The sequence below is a fragment of the Andrena cerasifolii genome, chromosome 1 (genome assembly GCF_050908995.1).
Source record: "Andrena cerasifolii isolate SP2316 chromosome 1, iyAndCera1_principal, whole genome shotgun sequence".
NCBI lineage: Eukaryota > Metazoa > Arthropoda > Insecta > Hymenoptera > Andrenidae > Andrena > Andrena cerasifolii.
Window position 1 is genome coordinate 20,097,007 of NC_135118.1, and position 20,486 is coordinate 20,117,492.

At 44.8% G+C, this 20,486-nt stretch overlaps 1 protein-coding gene across 11 annotated transcripts in view; it reads right to left on the bottom strand.

The window, feature by feature from the left end:
- Positions 1–20,486, bottom strand: part of Sls (sallimus) — a 210,430-nt gene that overhangs the window by 125,525 nt on the left and 64,419 nt on the right. For 8 of the 11 annotated variants that reach the window (XM_076829762.1, XM_076829808.1, XM_076829799.1 and 5 more), the window contains exons 1-2: positions 3,690–3,865; positions 3,413–3,609 (exon numbers count right to left, since the gene is read on the bottom strand). In XM_076829762.1, coding sequence (XP_076685877.1) covers positions 3,413–3,609; positions 3,690–3,700 — 208 coding nt within the window. In that variant the 5' untranslated portion in view covers positions 3,701–3,865. Of the gene's footprint in view, positions 1–3,412; positions 3,610–3,689; positions 3,880–10,616; positions 10,695–11,064; positions 11,246–11,324; positions 11,423–12,167; positions 12,684–13,188; positions 13,375–13,976; positions 14,760–16,379; positions 16,600–17,481; positions 20,476–20,486 lie in introns of those variants that run through there. The other 3 variants (XM_076829735.1, XM_076829752.1, XM_076829834.1) reach the window with 2 other exon arrangements.

Consider the following 20,486-nt stretch of genomic DNA (forward strand, 5'->3'; position numbering starts at 1 on the left):
GAAATGGAAGAATTTCTGAATCTTAGAATTGAGGGTATGACTGGATTTGCAATCAGATATTGTAGAACTTCCCATTCCAAAGTTACTATATTTGGCAAGGTGTCTCTGGGCAATTAATTAGCTATTTAGTTGGAGTGCAAAGGGTCAGTTGCATCTTGTGAAATGGAAGAATTTCTGAATCTTAGAATTGAGGGTATGACTGGATTTGCAATCAGATATTGTAGAACTTCCCACTCCAAAGTTACAATATTTGGCAAGGTGTATCTGGGCACTTAGTTAGCTATTTAGTTGGAGTGCAAAGGGTCAGTTGCATCTTGTGAAATGGAAGAATTTCTGAATCTTAGAATTGAGGGTATGACTGGATTTGCAATCAGATATTATAGAACTTCCCACTCCAAAGTTACTATATTTGGCATAGTATCTCTGGGCAATTCATTAGCTATTTAGTTGGACTGCAAAAGGTCAGTTGCATCTTGTGAAATGGAAGAATTTCTGATTCTTAGAATTGAGGGTATGACTGGATTTGCAATCAGATATTGTAGAACTTCTCACTCCAAAGTTACTATATTTGGCAAGGTGTCTCTGGGCAATTGATTAGCTATTTAGTTGGAGTGCAAAGGGTCAGTTGCATATAACACTTTGATTAGGAGGATTCTTAATGGCAGCAATTATATCGTAAAGTTATTATATTGGGCTGGTATAGTAATATATTTTTATAGTACCACTACACTACTGTGATGTAGCGTAATTATAGTGCTACAGTAGAGTGCAAGTATACTGCTATAATACTAGCATATAGTACTAACAGATATGAGCCCGGAAGTACATTACTGCATTATATTCGTACACAGACGCAATATAATTCTGCTACATGATTGCTCCACTCTGCAACTATATTGCTACAGTGCAGCCGGGCTGCAATTATATTGCTACAGTGCAGATAGGCTGCAATTATTTAGGGCAAGACAGTTTTAAATCAAATCCTATTTTTCGTTACTTGTGTAACAAACCGTGACAAAGCGATGACTCCTACGCCATTATTTTTAGAAGAAGTTTCCACAATACATTTAGTGAATCAATGATACTTGAATCACTACGAAACACTTGCTTCTAGAACTTCTGGCTCACACCATCGATACAGGATATCGTTCCAATCATACACGACTTTCAAAAGGTCGATAAATATACAAAAAAAGTAAAACAACTACAACGATTTCAACCTACTAAATACACATCTCGATACCCATCGCGATTAATTATTATTTCCCTCCGAGACTTCACAGAAATCCAAACAAATCATCCTCAATTAAATTCCTCCCCACTTCATTAACCATTTAAATCTCCATCTATTCCACAGAATCTACAGCTTCGATGAACCTCTTCCACCTCTTCTAGGGCATTCTGACTGCAAACATGACTCATCCACTGATCCACAGACCTACAGAGAACTACTCTTTTCCTAATGTGCTGCAGGACTAACAATCTACCAGTCTCCCTGAACCGTGCCCAAGCAACCTCTTCAGGAAAGAACGAACCGACTCGACGATGCGTGCTCCGCGGATCGACAACACAGCCTCCGGGTGGCGATCTTCGAAAGATGGGTCACGAGTGAATCACCGCGATTCGCCAAGGTAGCGCATAGCGACGCGTCTATTTCGAGGCCCGAGGGATACACGGTGGAGAAGTGGCGAAAAGGGGTGAGTGGTCGTCTATGATTCAACGCCCGCCACCAAGTAGCCTACCAGACATCCGTGTGCGTTTTCCTATACTCGTGCTCCTCGCGTGTACGAGCCACCAGCACCAGTAGCGAGGATAGCCCACCTGGGGTACAGGCGTACGTGTGCACTGGCGTTCGCAGGTATTAGAGCACCTGCTCTGTGCGAAATAATTGTGACAAGCCTTGCAGATCCGCAGGACTCCAGCAAACTTTACTCTATTTGGTATTTTAAATTGAAAGCAGTGAGAGCCAGCGAATCTGTACCAAATATCAGATTCCGTGGAAATACAGCGGGTGTCCGAACACTTATGAACGGCAGTGTGTACGCGCGTTACGAGTAACATGTACACCCGTCGAATGCTATTTTCGCGGACGACCACTACGAGTGATCGCTCGAAGGACCCTGAATGTGGGTTACCGAGCCTCTGAGAGTCTGAGAAGATCCCCTGTCTCGCGGATCGAAATTGGAGGATCGAGATTAATCAACGGGACGGCTGAACGATGCCAGCTGAGTTTCATGCAGAATCGGTCAACAGGTGAACGCCAAGGCGTTGCTTCCCCGTGGGCGTACGAATTTGTTTGAGTTTCGCTTCTGGGAGTGGCCATGGTCCTTGGAACTGGGGAGAAAGCACGGTTGCATGGACACGTGTTGTTCTTCGTGGGCAAATTTTGGCGATGGTTGTAGGGAGCTTGTAGAGTTTCGGGTTTGGAGGTTGTAAAGCGTGACTGAGAGCAGTGGGATTTCTATTATTATTATTATATTTAACGGGAAATCCCTTAATATACAAGATATATACATAAAACAGAGCCTATACCGTCTAGAATATAAGTAAATATTAATTAATTAATTAGTTAACCATAGGTGAATTTTCTAAATGACTAAATAATCTCGCGCTATTAATTGTAAGTGCACACTGATCTATGGTTCCCACTGACACTGCGCATATAAATGTGAACACAGCTTTTTCTATTCCCGTCAGAGATCGTCTGACTAGAATTCTTTTCGTTAAAAGAAGCAACTTCTACAATGGTACCTGCCTAAATGCTTTCGAAACTCGACCTGCAGCGAGTACCAAAATAAAACGAACGAAATATGCAAAGTGGGAACGTGGTGGCTTGGAGTGTTACCACGAGATCGATTTCGAAGGTACCGCAAACGGGGGGTCGTAAACATTGGCAGTACGGGGTAACATTGGCAGTTCCTGAACATCTACTAAAGAAGGAAAAGCACAATAATTGTATGCATTTTCACACTTGCAGTACAATCACAAGGGATGCAATGTTGTAATAGTACACCTGAAGCTTTAAAAATGTTAATTAAGAAAAAAATATAAAATATAAAAGTGAGTGCATTGAATATAAATACAGACAAATTTAATTAACGTCAGTTCAGATTTGGTAAAACTTGAGCTGTTAGTGCTATTTGTATGATGCGCCAATTTCACCCCGGTTACGGAGTAACGTTGACAGTTAATTAATACGTATTAAAGAAGGAAAGGAATACAAATTTTATGCATTTTTACACTTGTAGTACGTTCACAAATGATGCAATGTTCGGACAGGATACTTAAAGCGAATGTCGAACTGTTAATTTTTATATTATATAGCAAAATGTTCCATTATCATGCCAATGCTTCCCCAGTTTACGGTGAATCGCGTAATTATTAATTATATACAGGAAAAGGGAACACTTACCAGAGTTCTCTGGCCTCGTCCTCCACGGAGTGCGCGCGGAATATTCGCGATCGAAGCAGAAATCGGCGACATCGCGAAACGAGCCGTTCGCCTCGAAATCGGAATACCCGAGGCGTCCCGCTATCGGATTTCTGCCTGTTATCTCCTCGTATTCTTCCATGGCATTTCGCCTGTCGAGATAGCTGCCACCTGCGTAACTAAAACGGACAACACCGCGATCAGTCGTCGAGCAAGCTAATTAACTCGGGCGCCGATTGATTTTAATTCGACGGCTCACCTATGATCCATGGACAGATGGAAATTGAACGGCGAATCGTCCCCATATTGACATTTTGCGAATGTCGCTTTGGTATCATTTTCCTGTGGCAGAAATAGATCCTTCAGCGCTACATACTTAGGTGGACTCTCGATCGACCTCTCGCTGATATTTTGGTCCCGATAGGTGCCGTAAAATGGCGAAGGTACACCTGTAATTAATGTCCACGGGGGTGGTTGGTGAGATTCTGTTAACCATCAGAGGGCCGGGATTTTTTCATTGAAATTTTAATTTTTATATACTTAAAATTTATGCATATATACCACCAAAGTGGCCGGCAAAGTATCCAAATTTTTAAATGGCCACCATAGTGTCCTGGTGTAGCCCGGCCCTCTAAAGTTTAATATTGCTTTAGTGGGTTTAATGTTAGTGGCATTAGTAAAGACAAGAAGTAAATCATTATGGATTAACACATCTTAAGATTCATTTTGTGAAATGGAATGTTTCGGAAATGTGTATGCTGTGTTTAATGGATAGCTATCAACCTTTAATTATTTAGGGTTCAGTTTCAGTTTTTCGTTGAATTACTTCGTGACGAATCGACGTGTCTATTTTATTATTTGTTACTCGAAGAGACAGTTTTATGGTTTATACTGTCCTCTATAAGACGCTTAAGGTATTTGTTTGTTTGTTAGCCAAATTTATCCAGAGCCTTTTTTCGAGGGGTGGTTTTACTCCTCAACATTTTCAACAGATATATTCGATATATCCTTTTTAGGAGTAATTATATCTGCATTTTTCCACCTTTACTTTTCTGAATAGTGATATGAAGTGTGCTTGATGAAACTAGTCGAGACCAACCCCTTTCTTCTACGTTTTTCTAGAACTAGTTGAATATATTTTGCCCTCGGGTTCCCTCACTTATAGCTACCCTCACTCTTATTTCTTCTGCGCGAGTGGAACTGCCTACATTGCCCAATAAAAATATAGTGATACCAAAAAGACAGTTGGTAGCGCCCTTAACTATCTTACCAACAAGTCAGAGCAGTCTTACCAACAGCTTAGAAGACTATTCAACGTGTGTGCATTAGGGTGGCTCTTATTTTCGACTTTTGAATTTTCTTCGGGGTAGCCCCCAGAATAGTTCCAAAGAATTAATAGTCCCAAATTTTCAGGAAACATTCATGACATATCAAACACTGAAAATAAGAAATTTTTTTTTATCTTTTCGCATATTTCGGTATATGCCCTCCCTTAAATGTTTAAAAAATAGTCCTCGAAAATAAAAATTCATTTTTTTGTTCGCCTACATAAATAAAAAGTGTTCCAGAAGCATTTAAACTTTCAAAATTCGAGGAAATTTATTTTTTTTTTTAGTTTTTCGGACTTTTTTCGAAAACCGTTTGTCGCACGAGAAAAAGTAATACAACATAAAAAATGCTCCTTATCCGGGTTTACAACTTTTGTTCGACATACTTTTTAATTTAATCAATAACTTGGAGGATATTATATAAAATCGACTTCGCGAGCTGTTAAATAATGATTTAAATGTTTAAGGGCCCAGGGGCACCCTTTCCCGTTATCCGATCGAGCTCAAACTTTACACGGATTTTTTTTAATTATTTGGAACTATCCTGGAGGGTACCCCGAAGAAAATCTTGAGAAAAAAAATTTACCAAGAGTAAATAAGAACTACCCTAGTGTACATATACATATTGGACCTTCCTACCTCCAGATAAATACAGCCCTGTCATAATTAACGAGTCGCCTATCTGCCGGCTCATGTGAACCATAATCCCGACGATGAAACGCGGAAACGAGCTTAAGGAAGGTTAGTGAAGGTCATAAAGTCGTCGTCAACTGTACAGTGCCAAAAGCCTTACGGGCGATAAAAGACAGCCTTGCATAACTCGCCACCTAAATCTCTCCAACGTGAAAAGGCGTAGCTACAAAAGCACGATAAAGCGTCGCTAAAATTGAGCCAATAAAAGAAGTATAAAACCAACAACTGGATATTACATCCGGCTCCACCTTAGGTGTCTGTAGGTGCCAAATTTAGCTTCTCATTTCACACACCGTTTCACTTTTATCAAATTTCCCTCGCCATAATCCAGACCCCACTAAAATCGCACGCTTAGTGCTCCGCGCGATAGAGGGACCGAAATAATTTTTTGTTTAGATCAAATGTCAACGTCCCCGTTGACAGGGAACGTGCCAAGAGGTGTCGTATTTAAAAAATCGTCTCGCACCGGGCGGACATTTCCGCGGTTCATTCAACCGATAATTCGATCGGCGAGCGAGCAGGCTGGCCGCGAGGGCGGACAGTGACGTTTCACCTCGATCGACCAGCTTCTTCGTAAAATTCAGTCGATCCGCGACTATTCTCGGCGACTCCTGCATGCCAGACCTCCCCGAGATTCGCAACTCGTTTCTTATTACGTCCCGGTGGATTCCGTAGCGGAACTATTAAACGAAACGTTGCCTCGCGAAACTCGAGCATCGGCTTCCTGCTTGATTTCGTCACCGCGGCGCGAGACAACGGCGCATCGATGATCGAGTCCGAAGTATATTGATGAGACATCATCTGAGAGATACACTGCCCTGCTTAGTTAAAATGTCCTATCTAGCATTTCGAAGCAACCGAGAAAACTGAAGTTTTATAATTTTCTTCTGCTGTCCTCGTTTTTCTTCATTCAATTTAAAAAATGTTGCCATTATTTTGTAACAGCCCAATTTAATTTTTTGTAATGGATGTACAGGTAGGTAATGTATTATCAACGTAGCAATTAATCAAATGTTTTATCAAATATTTTAAGCAGCTGAAAACAGTTAGGTTAAATATATTAGACTGTTCTTGAGATCTCTGCGAAGGATGTAGGGTTTTCCGACTTTTCTTGAAAGATAAAGGGCGTGTGGAATTGAAAATATTTCAACATATCCTGAGAAGTGAATTTTAACTAAGGAAGGCAGTATAATTGCCACTTGAATGAAAAGATACGCTCGAGTGTGGCCTCTTAGATTGGCGAGTATTGAGTGTCTTGATACTTTCACTCGTGATGGAGGATCGTCTGCGATTATTTTCGGGCTCTCGGTGGCAATTTCATCGGTATGTTGTTTGAAGGAACAATTTTAGATTACGTCAGATGTAGGTTGGAAATGTAACATGCAAAATGTGTTTCGAAATGTAGAAGCTGTGTTTCGCTCACAGGTGAGTCACTTGGATTCTACAGCGTAATATTTGGGGTGCAGCTCGGGCTTAAGCCACGTTCCCACATGTGAGGAAGCATACCGATGGTTTACTGTTGGTGCACAAATATTATAAGTGTGTCCACTTTTAGGGTTTTCGAGAAAATCAGATTTAAACATGCAATGATAGGCACATAAGATTCAGGTGCATACAACGAAGAAAAATATTTTTTTCTGACAAATTTATGAAGTAGATATGTGATTTTTATATAGCGTAAAGAAACAGTCAAGAATTATTTGTTGCATATAAAATCTGAAATTTCACAAAAGGTGGACATACTATACTTCTCGAGTTTAATTAATTGGTTTTCAATGTTCGGGTGGTTGAATGCGGTAACTATGAAGTACATAGACTTTAATACCCCTCGAAGAGAAACAGTAAAGAATTATTTGTTGCATATAAAATCTGAATTTTCACAAAAGGTGGACATACTATACTTCTCGAGTTTAATTAATTGGGTTTCAATGTGGGGGTAGTTGAATGCGGTAACTATGAAGTACATAGCCTTTGATAACCCTCGATTAGATAATTCTCACGTTTTGAAGTACCAGTTTTTAATAGCCTGTTCTGAAAGAAGAAAAATATTTAGCAATCTCATCTTCGATATGTTAACTCTAGGTTCGAGAAATACGATGATCTCAGCAGACAGTAAAATATAACTTTGGAAAGGAATCACAATTGTTGCGTGAAAATAGGAAGAGATTACGCAAGGATTCTACGAAACAACGATTTTACAAATTCCAGCTACCTATGACGTGGATTTCTTAAAAAAAAAAAACGGGGGTGAAGAAAAGAGATAGTAACGAGATCTTTAACAATCGTAACCGCTTGTTTTTCTCCCGTTTATTTTTGGACCGTCGACTCATATTTTCCATCGCATTCCGGGATTACCTTACCGTCTATTTTCATACCGCATCATCCAACAGCCGTTTATCCCGCATGAGAACGTTCGAGCATTTGATCCCTCCGAAAATATTAATCCCCCTTTAAGAGCGCTAATTCAGTTCCACGCGAAATTTAGGATGTCGTCCATAAATTTCGCTCAGCTGTTATTTCGTGGCTACTAAAGCATTTAAATTGACGACTCACGTGACTGAAAAGGCATATATTGCAAAATAGAATCTTCACAGTCTTAACAAACAAATATAAAAATATCTAATATCTTATAAAACTGATACAAATGGGGGAAAAAGAATTACAGAAACATATTGCATTGAACTCTGAAAGATTCATTTTTACCTCACAATTTGAGGTAAAAAATTCAAATTCAATTACACACTTTCATCTATGCAAGAAGTACCTCCTATGAAATGAAATATTTAAGATAATTACATCACTGCTAAATCAAATTATCCGTCACGGTTACGTGAAAGTTGATCACAGATTGTTGAATTGGACGTTCGCTCAACCAAATGTGCATTTTAACGAAAGGCTTAATTAAAACCCTCGCAGCAAACAGCGGCGGTAAGTACGCATTGGTGTTAGTAACCCCCAAACGTTAGTAGCGCTATTTGTGCTCCGCATATTTCTTTTAACCCTCCCGAAATAAGTGGGTACCCGAAATACGTATGACTAATCGCGCAACAAGAGCAAGCTGGAACAATGCTTTCGATACGTTATTGCTGCACCGAGCGTCCCGTTTACGCAATGCTTTATTTCTCGATCTTACTTCACACCGTTCGCGAAACAGTGAACCACAAAAAGAACGAACCTCCCACGTGTGCCATCCGAAGACATTGAAAACGAACGTATGCAGCGACACTCGTAAACAATTATTTTAATTCTGCTATTCTGTTTGACCCCAATTTTCATTTACTTGTAGATCAAAATTTGGTAGAATAATTATTCTGAATCTTTATGCCTCCCCTCTGGGACATTACATCTCCATTTCGAAACTCTTCCACAGATATTCCGTATTCTTATAACTTGTTGGAAGGTTACTGCCCACCATTTTTGTGGCATATTAACGCATATCTTAATTCTTGTGTAGCCGATAGAATTATTATTATTTTTCATTGTACATCACCCTTTAGTTTACAACGATAAAAAAAATAAAGAAAACAGGAAAACAGGATTGCACATAAATTAAATTGATTTGGAAGCAAGCATTTGGCAAAAGTATTTGACATGTTAGGTTTTAGGTCAGAGGAGCTACTAGTACAACGCAACAAGGTTAATTATTTCACCCTCTATAACACTCCAAAGCAGACACCCATTGCACCAGCAAGTAACCTACCATTCTGCACCACAACCAGCCACCATTCATTGCTCCGGCAACGTGAAAACCGTACTACCGGCTAGAGAGAGCAATCAGCTACGAAGACGAGAAGACAGAAAGATCGGGGACAGGGAGGACGGGTGGAAGAGAAAATAATTCGTCGTACACCATGATACCCAAGTTTTTTTTGTATTGCAGAGGAAGCACACGTTTATTTACACAGTATATAACCAAAATTGTTGCTGCGATGAATGGCACTGTTACAGACAAAAGGTTCGTGATAATTTCCCTTCCGTTTTAATCTCTCTGAGCAATGAGGCACCGACATGAGTTCCGAAATGGGGATCGTTACCTGGCGAAGGATTCTCCAGGCTCCTTCAGCGGCCACCGATTCTGCAGCTTATCGAATAAATAATTTCCAGTTGCTCGCGCGTAGCTCGGCGAAATGACTAGGATCGTTTCGATCAGAATCACGGCGTTGTCGATAATTTTGTACCACGCGTGACACATGGAAATTTCCTCGGGTAACAATTCTACCGAAAGACCGTTTCACGATCGTTCCGAAAATAGTCTCGTTCCTCGATGCCTTGCCGACTGTTCCCTCGATTACTCGTTTCGTTGGCATCGACATCAGACTATTCGCGAATCTCGGTAATTCTAATCTATAAAGGGGCGGGAAATACTGAGAGAGAGAAAAAAAGGGAGGTTTGAACAGAGAGTAAGGGGATGATACGCGAGAAAGAAAGAGACGGAGGAGGGACAGGGTAGAGGGATACAAAGATTTAAAGAGTAGAGACAGATGGGGGATAGATAAAAAGAGAGAGACAGACGACCTACTAAAAAGCGTTTTCAAATCGTTCAACGGCAACAACGACAGAAAATGAAAATGCATTCGATAGGAAAGCTCACTACCGCGCTGATCAAAGAAATAGAAAGCGTTCCACCAGCGTGTCCGAATTTTCTTCGACTTCTCACTATTTCGGTTATATCATTGACTAGTTCCCCTCGCCCGTTCCGCAAAGTCGTTTCTCGTATACAAAATGCAGGGAAAAGATCGCACGCTTCGATGGGAAGCATATCCCTTCTTCTAAGAGCTAAAGTTTCCCGTTTCCTTTCGCCCGTTGGGCCAGCCGAGTCTCATAATTTAACGATGACCGTAAGAATTTCCCTCACGGCCACCTTCTTTTCTCCGCGAGTTTAAGTACTTCTCTGTTGGATATAATTCTCAGAGGGGGAATTGCGATTTTTGTTCTTCCTCGCAACGTCGATTCTGCGATATTCGTTGGTTCGTTTGCTTTGGTTTTCTCGAAATGGATTTGGGTGAGTGGAGGTGAGTTGCGAATAGTGAATTACGGCCGAACCAAGTTAGAGGCCCAATGTACCACCACCATTGCGTATTAGATTGCGTTGCGTAATTCTTTTTCGTTTTAGAAATCCCTTCTCGACCATTATTAAATAGGCGCGTATACTGATCGTCTGTTACCTGGCACCTGCAAGGTGGCAGATGTTACTGTCGAACCTAAGCTATTCGTTGCGGTGCACGCGTAAGTGCCAGCGTCCTCTGAAAGAGAAGAAGGAGATATATAATTTAACGAGAGGAACAGAAAATAATCAGGCCTGTTTGGCTTTTTTTATTGTGAATCTAATAAACAATTTGGGGAGCTTATTATCTGAAATATCAACCGCCCAGTGAGGAAGGTAGTGGTCCCCTGCCCGCTTTGAAAATTTTGTATCTAGTCTAAAAGGTTTCCTAAAGGTTTCTAAAGAATTGCTAAAATAATTTCGAAATTCCACGAAAATCCTAAGTTCACTTTCGCAGCTTTACAGAAACTCTGAACTCTTAAGGAAATTCCAATATCCCTCTGGGGAATATTCTAAAATTTAAAGAACCCCCTACTTTACGATGCTGCGAGATAGAATGAATCACGTACCAGGAAAAGCTCGCACTATGGTCAGGCGACAGACGCCATTTCTATAATGGATCTCGTAGCTCAAAGAATTGTCGATGATCCTGCCGTCCTTGGACCAGAGGATGTTTGGCTGTGGCTCAGCTTGGACGATGCACTCGAATCTCGCCGTTTGCCCGCTCACCACCGCGATGTCTCTCAGAGGCTGCAAACCGATTCGTGTAATTTAACCAACCAGTTTAAGTGGAGAACGGTCTGCGAAACGTAGCTGGGCGACACGTTACCGTGATGAAAAGGGGAGCCTTCTTCGGTAGTATTTCGAGGTAGGGCTGAATCACTTCTTTGCTCGAGGCCACTCCGTTAGTGGTCGGCCACGGTGATCCTAGAATAATCAGCTGGATTTAAATCGAGTAGCTTGAGCGCCCTTGGACGACAGCGGCACGCTTGGCGGCATAGAAAAGTGTGCGTCTTGTTGCAAAGAAGTTCGGTTGTCACGTGAAATCCGAGTGGAAGCCAGAAATTGTGTAGCAAATAGAAGCAATGACACTTCAATGGAAACAATCTTCTGTATTCTCGCTGGAGGGGAAAATTGAAAGCGTCGAAAAACCAGGCCAGTGAAAACAGAGGCATCGCAGAAAGCAACTCGGGTGAACTCTGAAGTTTATAGAGACAGGGGAGGATTTCGTAGGAAACAGGATGAAACGTGGAGGATCGAAGCAGCACTCGAACTCTTCAATGAAGAAGACTTGGGTATTGCAAAATTACAGAACACAGAAATAATAAAGCTCGGAACAAGCAGTCTGGGCCTCCGAGTCGCGCTGTGTCTCCTTGAAAACTGACCCTCAAGAATCACTGCTTTCTTTACGGCGCAGGATCGATTCCCAGCGAAAATTAAACAGACACAGTCATCGCCGCAAAGCCCAGAACCACCCAAGGAAGCCTGAATCGCATGAAAAGTACATGAAAACTAAAACCCAAAGCGTGCAGTAGCAGAGGCAGGTACACAAAGGGGTTGCAACCTTCGGTGGCGCGGTCTTGAAACGTGAAAAGTGTCACGCGGTTCGTGTAAGGAGGCGAAGCGAGCGCGAAGCTGCGTCGATAATCGAGGCAGAAGCAGGCGTGAGTACCTGCGGAGTCGACGTTGCTGGGTGGTCCAGTGGCACTACTGTATCTGGGGGAGAGGCTCGGTAAGCTTGGGCTCAGGGAAAGCGGACTGGGCGTCGTGTGATCCCATCTGGACGGCGATGGCGAGCAGGGTATCACGAGGCTGGGCGCCACCATCGCGTTCCCGCCGTCGGTGTGCCTTTTCCTCGCGTTTCTGATGTCCTCTGCCTCCGAGAACTCGCTCTCTGACGTTGGCTCCCACTTCACCGTCTTCGAAGTGCCGAACTTGCTGGCTGGCTTGCTCTGCCGACTGGACGAGGTCGTCGTGCCTGCCCTCTTCGCGAAGCCGTTCTCCTTCCTCGTGGTGAACTCGTGGACGATCGGCACCTCGATGTCGCTGGCTCTTCTCTGCCCCTGAATGGTCCTGTTCGTGCTGCTCACCGTCTTCTTGCCCTCGCCAGGCAGCACGATCCCAAACTCGTAGCCGAAGTCGTACTTGAAGTATATCAGTCCAGTGTCTGGGTCGATTTGCTTCGTTCCTGTTTACGCCATTACGCGGAGAGACGATTTATTACGAGGGCTGGTAGCATTGGTCTCTTAGGCGTCTTCAACTCTGACCCCCCCGTTTCTTCCTCACGTTTGCGGTTATCGAATTTGAGGGGGTACAAGTGATTTAGCGTGGCATTATTCAAGAATTTTAATACTTGATCTTTAGCGAGAGCGGATGGGTGCTTAGAGAAACTTTTTGAACCGTAAATTTGAAGGTAGATTGATCGTATCTTGTGTCAAACGAAGCCAAGGCTGGACGCCAGTTATCTATTTCTTGAGGGAAAGTATCACCGAGGTGTCCAGTAGGAAAACTTGCGGCTACTTTTTGACAGCGGGTCAGTTGCAATAGGAGTGACACCTCGAAAGAAACGACACCCTACCCCATAGTTTGAATCAATTATCCTCGTTAAACTACCCCCTTTTACCTAGACAAAATGTCGGTATCGCGGAGCTTAATGGCCCCTTCTTGAATAACGAATTAGTTGCTATGATTACCGTGCTCCGAGACCCGAGACTCCTCTCTGTAAGTACGTGGCTCGTCACCATCGCTGGCCCGACTCTCTGCCGGATGCTTCAGGATCGGCTTGCCCTGCTTCAGATCCGACTGGATGTCGCTGACGAATTTCTCGGTTTTCGACTTGAAGCTGCTGGTCATGTCGCTCATGTGACGCGACGCGACGTCTGCGGATGTTTCAGATTTTTCGTGTTACGGGAGATGCGAGCTCGTCAGCGATTTTTTCAGCAAGCGAAGGAAGAAAGACAGAGATAGACAGAGAGAGAGAGAGAGAGAGAGTTAAAATGAAAAGACGATGGTATGTGGCGATAATTGAAATGAAATCGTAACGAAGAACGATAAAGTAACGTACAGTCGAGTAAATGAAAGACAAGAATGTCTCTCGAGAGAGTCGTCGTCCAATCACTGAAAACCATTCTACGTAAAGGAGCAACAAATTCTTCCTGGCATTACTTTTAAGAAGCAACCCATCACCGGAAGCGTCGCCTTGCAAACAGCACTTATGGCTCGATAAGTTCTTCAAAGCGGACCTGTTGTACATTATGTTACACAGTTGGAAACTATCGTACATAATTTACAAGCTATCAGAGTGAAACTCCCTGAAGAGGCTCTGCAAGCCTATGCAAACCCCCTCCCCCCGCTCGCCTCTAGAAGCCGAGAAATCTTCATCGATCTTAATTAATTCCCTTGGATTAATAATATCAAGTTACAAAAGCGCCCAGCACTGACAAGTAAGCGTGCGTAACAGAGAGATGGACGTGATTCTTACGATTGGCGGCCGTCTTCACGTCGTTCCTCGATACGAAGCCAAACTCAGGCGGCGAGCCAGGTTTCAGGATCTCCTCCCGTTTGGAGGTGACGTCCCTCTGCATCTTCGTATCGATCTTCCTCGCTCGACTTTCGCCACCGAGCTGCGTCATCGAGGTCTGCCTCTTCATGGCTGGTGGCCCTGTGTCGAAGTCCAACGGCGACACCACGTGCTCCTGTCGAACCGGCGCGCTGGAGGACCTTGGAGCCTTCGAAGCTGGCGGCTGAACCTTCCTGTACCTTGGCTCCTCGGTGTCGCTGTCCGGCGGTACCCACTTCGGCTTGATCCTGGTGTCGAGGTCGCTCTCGTAGTCCGACTCCCGGAACTGACCCTGCACGAACTTCCTCGGGGTGGGCACCCTGTAGTGGGACCTCTGTTTCTGGCCAGCGGTGTCGAAGCTGCTGAAGTCGGCGTTGGGCTTCTGGTTGTCGCCGAACTTGATCACCCGGCTGGTCTGCTCCACGGTGACGACCCTTCGGCTGTTCTCCGTGGACTCGTCCATTCGGACCGTCTGCTTAGTCTCCGTGCCGATGGCGTTGTGCAGCGGGATGCCGGAGCGAGCTTCGTAGTAGGTGGGCTGAGGTGGAGCGTAAGCGATCTCCGGTGGCGTGCCAGGCAGAAGAACGGTCTTCGGCTTGCTCGGCGCGGTCGCCGTCTTCTCTTCTCTCTTCTCGAGCTGCCTAGCCGCCTGTGCGCGCGTCGAGGTCGTTTCGATCAACGGCGTCGGCGGCTCCCTCGGCTTCCCTATCGGTAGAAAATAGTTCCCGGGTCACCTCGACCGTCGACAGAGGCCAGGCGAGACGAAGAAAGCGGGCATGGGGTTGCGCCTCGAGGACGATCTCGACCGGTTTCACGCGACGTTCGAGGGGTTCGCTCTCGATCACTTTTGCTGAATGCTCGTCCCTGCCAGTCTGACGGATGACCGCGGCGAGCCGCGGTATCGGGGGATGTGTGTTTTGAAACGAAGGTGAAACCAGCGTGAGTGTGACGCGGAGAGAAGTGGCCAAGCGATGAAGAAGGGGGTGGATTAGCTACGAGAGTCAAGACGGGGGAGACGGGGCTGGTGAAAAGCGGGGGAAACTCAACGTACGTACTTCGAGTGGCCGAGAAGAAAAGAGAGAAGCAAGCGAAGCAGGAAGAGAGGAGAACTTGTCTTGCGAGGTAAACAACGAGAAGGGAAGAAAGCTTGCCAGGAGGACTACTTGTTGTAAGCTGGAAAAAAGTCGTAAAAGTTTTGAGAGACCCATCGATGGCCGGCTGGTTCGGTTGTGTGCTATCGGTGCTGTTGGAAAGCTTCCTTTTTACAATTTACTTGTGCAACGATTACCGTCACCGTTATATGTGTACATTTCGAAAGAAAGCTATCAGTGGCGGGTGTAATTTATAGTTTATATTTGTGTAACGAGTGTCGGGTGATAATATGCTACTGTTCCTTTTTAAAGTCGTGCAAGAGACTCACTGGAAACTATGGCTCTGTCAGTTCTAGTAGAAAATGTGTTATAGTTTTGAATTCAATGATCTGTCACGTTTTGAGCTCCAAGTGCCCTCCACCATTAGAACACGGATAAAATTGGAGCAAGAAGTGTGAGAAAAATAGAATTGTTTGTAATCGCTCCAGTGAGTCATTCTATATAGTGCTTTAAGTAATTAGAGGATCAGGTGTCTGAAGCATATTGAAAAATTACATCATTGATGAAAGAAAATTGCACATAGTAGATTGCTATTTTTCTGGTAATTGCGGGTAAGAAGGCCCACTTAAGGACCAATAATTTAAAAAAAATATATACATATTTTTGAGAACTTTTCATTTTATAGAAATCTATGATCATTAAACTATATACTATGATATTTCTAATAATATACGAAAGCAACAACACTTTATTGTTGAAGCTCAGGGGAAAAGTAATATGTTTTGAACACGCTGTAAAAATTTTAAGTCGATCCGAATTTCCGTCTTTTTGCAATCGCTGCAAATCCACATAAAAACCGCCTATACATCAGACGACTGTAGCGCCGTCATATATATGTACACATTATCAAAAAAAAAATTGTTTACAGTTTATAGTATTAATAAACATTACCCAAAAGTACTAGTTATAATTTTCATTCACTTCCTTGTAATTAATTCGCAGAAAATTCTTGATTTTCGAGCGATTTGACAAATCGAAAAATGTGCCAGCCAAACTTTCTATCTACAGACAAATACTTGAGTAGCTGATCCTCGAATTCCTTCAAGCAGTACCTATACATATGTTCGTGCATGAATTTTTGTATATCCCGTCACCTATTTTCTTTTCAAACTCTTTTGTCACCGATACCGAAGTCGGAAGACTAATATCTCAGTAGATTAAGAGTCATAAATACCTTGGCCAGCGACATAGGGTTTCACGGGTCTGAAACTCTGATCGTCGCTCTCGTAGCCTCGCGGTTTCCAAAGGGACGGTATTCTCCCATCGTAGTCGCTCTCGTAGTCGCTTTCACGAAATTCGCCCTTCACGAATTTGGAAGGACTTGCACAGGGCGGCAGGATTTTCTTCGTCGTTTCTAGTTTCTTCTGCGACTGATCCGTGGCGTATACGGTTTCCTGAAAAGGGCGCGAGAAATAACGAAATTAAAACATCTCCTCTGATTGCACATCAGCACAAATGACACAGAAACACACAGTTAGTCCTCAAGTGATAGGGAGGTAACAGTATTGTTCTAATTGAACCTTCCATCTGTTGGTGTAATTTGTATGAACTACAAAGAAGGTGAATTTCGAATAAACATTTGACTATTTATTACCAATTCTCGTCTCGACCTCGAACTTCAAAGACTCATAAGAAGCTAGCTTAGCAATAACACACCTTGAATCCAAATCCATCAGTCCATCCTAAAATCCTTAAGGATCAATTTGAGAAATTACTTTCTAAGTTTTTCACAAGAACAGATTACTAAAAATCCACGTCGGAAGAAACTTACTATTTTCCAATAGCTTTCAATTATTCGTTAATTTGTTATAATAAATTGAACTTTAAATTTCGAAAATTAAGAAATGTGGACTTGGTGAATTTTACCAACAAGCCAGCAGCATATTTTCTTTGGCTGTGAAATACACTTGTCACTTATTAAGTACCTCAACCTACCACCTGAGGGTTAAAAAATATCCACAATAATCTGCATCGCTGGAACACACGAGAAAACAAATTCCACGAAGTCACTGCAATCATAAAGTGCACAAAGCAACAGTCCACGACAAAGACACACAAACCGAAGCAAAGTGAAAACTGAATTAATCCATCAGCAGCAGCATCGTTCCACTGCAAAACAAAAAAAAAAGAAGGAAAAACAAATCACGTCAGGTCACCATGCGTGTGAACGTACAAGAAGTGACGAGTGTAGTGGACACGCCTAAAACGTTCACTCTGTTAATGTTGCTCGCGTGCAGAGAAAGCGACGCAAAAGCACACACGCTCAGCTCTCGAACCTTCGTGGACATGAATCTCGATGGGGAGGTGCCGCTGGAACTGTAATTCTTCTCGACGAAGGAGCTTCGTTGCTGATAAGCCGTTGGCTGCTGGGGCGGTTGCTGAACCGGTTGCATCGCGACAGGAGCCGTGGTAGGACCAAACGTTTCCTTCTTTTGCTGTTGCTGTCTGCTATCGTAACTCTTGCTCTCGAAGAACTCCGACCGACTTTCCGAGTGATAAGAACGTGACTCCATGTGGGAGCTAGTGGACGACGAGGACTCGTGTTTGCCGAAGCTCTTCTGCATGGACGTGGCCGAGCTCTTTTGTTGGAAAGGCTCATCAGTGTCCGCCATGTATCCGCTCTCCTGCTGGAACGTCTTCACCTTGAACTTCGGGGACTCTGGCTTCTTAACGGGCGTTGGACTCTTTGCTGGCTGAACGTAAATGGGAGGTGAGCCAGGCTTCAGCTCCACTGGCGGAGCTTGAACGACCTGGAACTTGTGCTGCTGCTGTTTCACCTCCTCCTGCTTCCTTAGTGTGCTACTGGTGGTGGTGGTGGTCTTCTTGCAGACCTTCTCCTGGTGCTCCTTCGTGATCAGTGGCCTGGGCGGGCCAGTGGACGATGGAGGAACATCGAACTTGGATGGAGGTAGAGGCTCAGGCTCGGTGGACCTTGGTCTTGTAGGTTGCTTGGACACTGGAGGTTGCACCCTTCGATAACGAGGCTCCTCGCTGTCGCTCTCGTAGGGCCTCCATTTTGCTTTAATATGACCGTCCATGTCTGATTCGTAGTCGCTTTCCTGGGTGATGGACCCTTTCATGAATTTAGTGGGAGTCGGAGGAGGCGCCACCTTCGGTGCCTTCGTAATCGTGGGTACTGGAGAAGGCTTGAATGGGAAGGGTTCCAGAGGCTCCATAGGGGGTGGTTGCTTGGCTGGTATTGGTGGTGGGGTCATTCGAACGTCTTTTGGTGGTAGTGCTGGAGGTTCTTCTCTTTTGGGCGATGGGGGAATAGTTCTGATACCGCCCGGGGGGATCTTAGTTGACTGATACTCTAAAGACTGTTCAATCTTCGTCTCCCTGACCATTGGTGCTGGGCTGTAGCCAATTTCCGGAGGTGGTCCTGGCTCCAATATGATCTGATCAGCGACAGCAGCTGGTTCAGCGGGGTGATACAGTTGCACCACGGGTCTCTTAGGTGTCTCGACGCTTCTGACCAGACTGGGCGCCTTCAAATCCTCAGCGCCAGTCCAACGCTTCGCGCTAAACTGCTCGATCTTCTCCGACACCTCTGACTTCTTCGTGTCTCTCTCGCTGGTGTACTTCTCGTACAGCGACTTCTCCTCGATCTTGTTCACCGTGTGATCCACCTTGATCGTCTCAGCGTTGTAGATAATCGGTTGAACCTTCGGCGGCGAAGGAGCTCTCTTCAGAACTTTCTCCGTCGCCTCTTGCTTCGTGCTCCAGGAGCGTCTTTCCAACGTGCTCGACGACTCGCTGCTGATCTTCTTGATGCCTCCTTGAGGTGTCTCCTCCACTTCCCGTTTCACCTCCTTCGTCGAGGTTTTGTAATCTTCCCCAGGCACTTGCCACTCGTGCTTGAACTTGGTGGGGGTGTCTTCCTGTGGAGGCCACGATTTCCTCGTCGAGTCGGCACACTTCTTCGCCCAGGACTTCTCCATCGCCAGGGCGTCGGCTGAAGGCCTTGGCGAGGCTGATCTTAGGGTCTCCTGGTGGCTGGAGGCTGCTGAGTGACACCTGTACTCTGAAAGGTCAGTGGACACGTGAGACCTCGTCTCCACGTCGGAGGACGAGGACCATGGTCTGCTGGGAGAGACTGTCCTCAAGGTTGGAACATAGTCCTTCTTCTCAGGAATCACTTTCTTCACGCATACTTCCTCCACTACCTCTTTCTTTTCGAGTTCGAACGGTGGGGGTGGCATCGAAAACGTTGGTGCTGGTTTTGGGGTTTCTATGACTTTCGGTGTGGGCGAGGGGAAGATCTTCACACCGCCTATTGGCGCATCAATGGGGGACAGGGTCTTCTCGAAGGACTCTTGAAGCTGCTTAGCCTTGATGGACACATCAGGGCGTTTTTTTTTCATCTCCTCTGGCTTTGGCATGTAACCGATCTCCGGGGGTGGCTCAGGCACTAGATTGAAGGCCCCCATCGTCATCTCCGAGCTCTCTGATCTGGTCTCCATCTTGGATGACATCATCAACGACCCCTGAACCGATGATCCAGAGGTGATCGTCTCTTCCGTGACAGTCTTCTTCGTCTCCACGGGCGATGGTTTGTAGGATTCGTAAGGGAACTCGAATAGCTTATTGTCGACGCCTCGCGAGGGCCCTGTTCCTTGCTCCAGCTTTGTGAAGATCTCGTGGACAGCCTTCTTCGTGGTTTGAAAATCCGAGGGTCTAGGTTCTGGCTTCTTAACCTCCTGGAAGGTGGTGGATCTCTCGTAGTTCTTCGTCAGGTGTCCAACCTTCACTTCGTGGCCGTCAGCATCGTCGACCAGTTTGATCATCCCTTTGGGTCCCTTCTGGGGTGCTTCGGTCTCCTTCGTCATCGATTCGAAGAAGCTGAGAGCGTCCTTCTTGGCTATGGTGGACGTCTCTATGTTCTCGTTCTCGATCGTGGTTTTCTCTTCGACGATCGTCTTCTGCGGTTCGATAATCTTCTTCTCTTCGCGAATCACCTCTTTCACCACCGTCTTCTCTTCTCTCTTCGGTTCTATCACTGGCGGAGTCTTGTGCTCCAGTTTCATGTGGAACTTCTGCTCAGACTTTCTCTCCGTCTGGTGCGACTCGACCGTCGAAGAGATCGTTTCAGACCGACACATCTTCGTCTCTGGCTCTTCGATCTTCTCTACCGTGCGAGTCGATTGGGCCATGGACGTGGACGTCACGCTCGGCGGTGTTTTAATCGTTGCGAACGGTTGGATCGTTGGCTTCGGTACCTGCTCGCTCGTCTGTTTCAGGGAGGACACTTCGCCCTTCTTTTCGTCAGACTACGTAAATA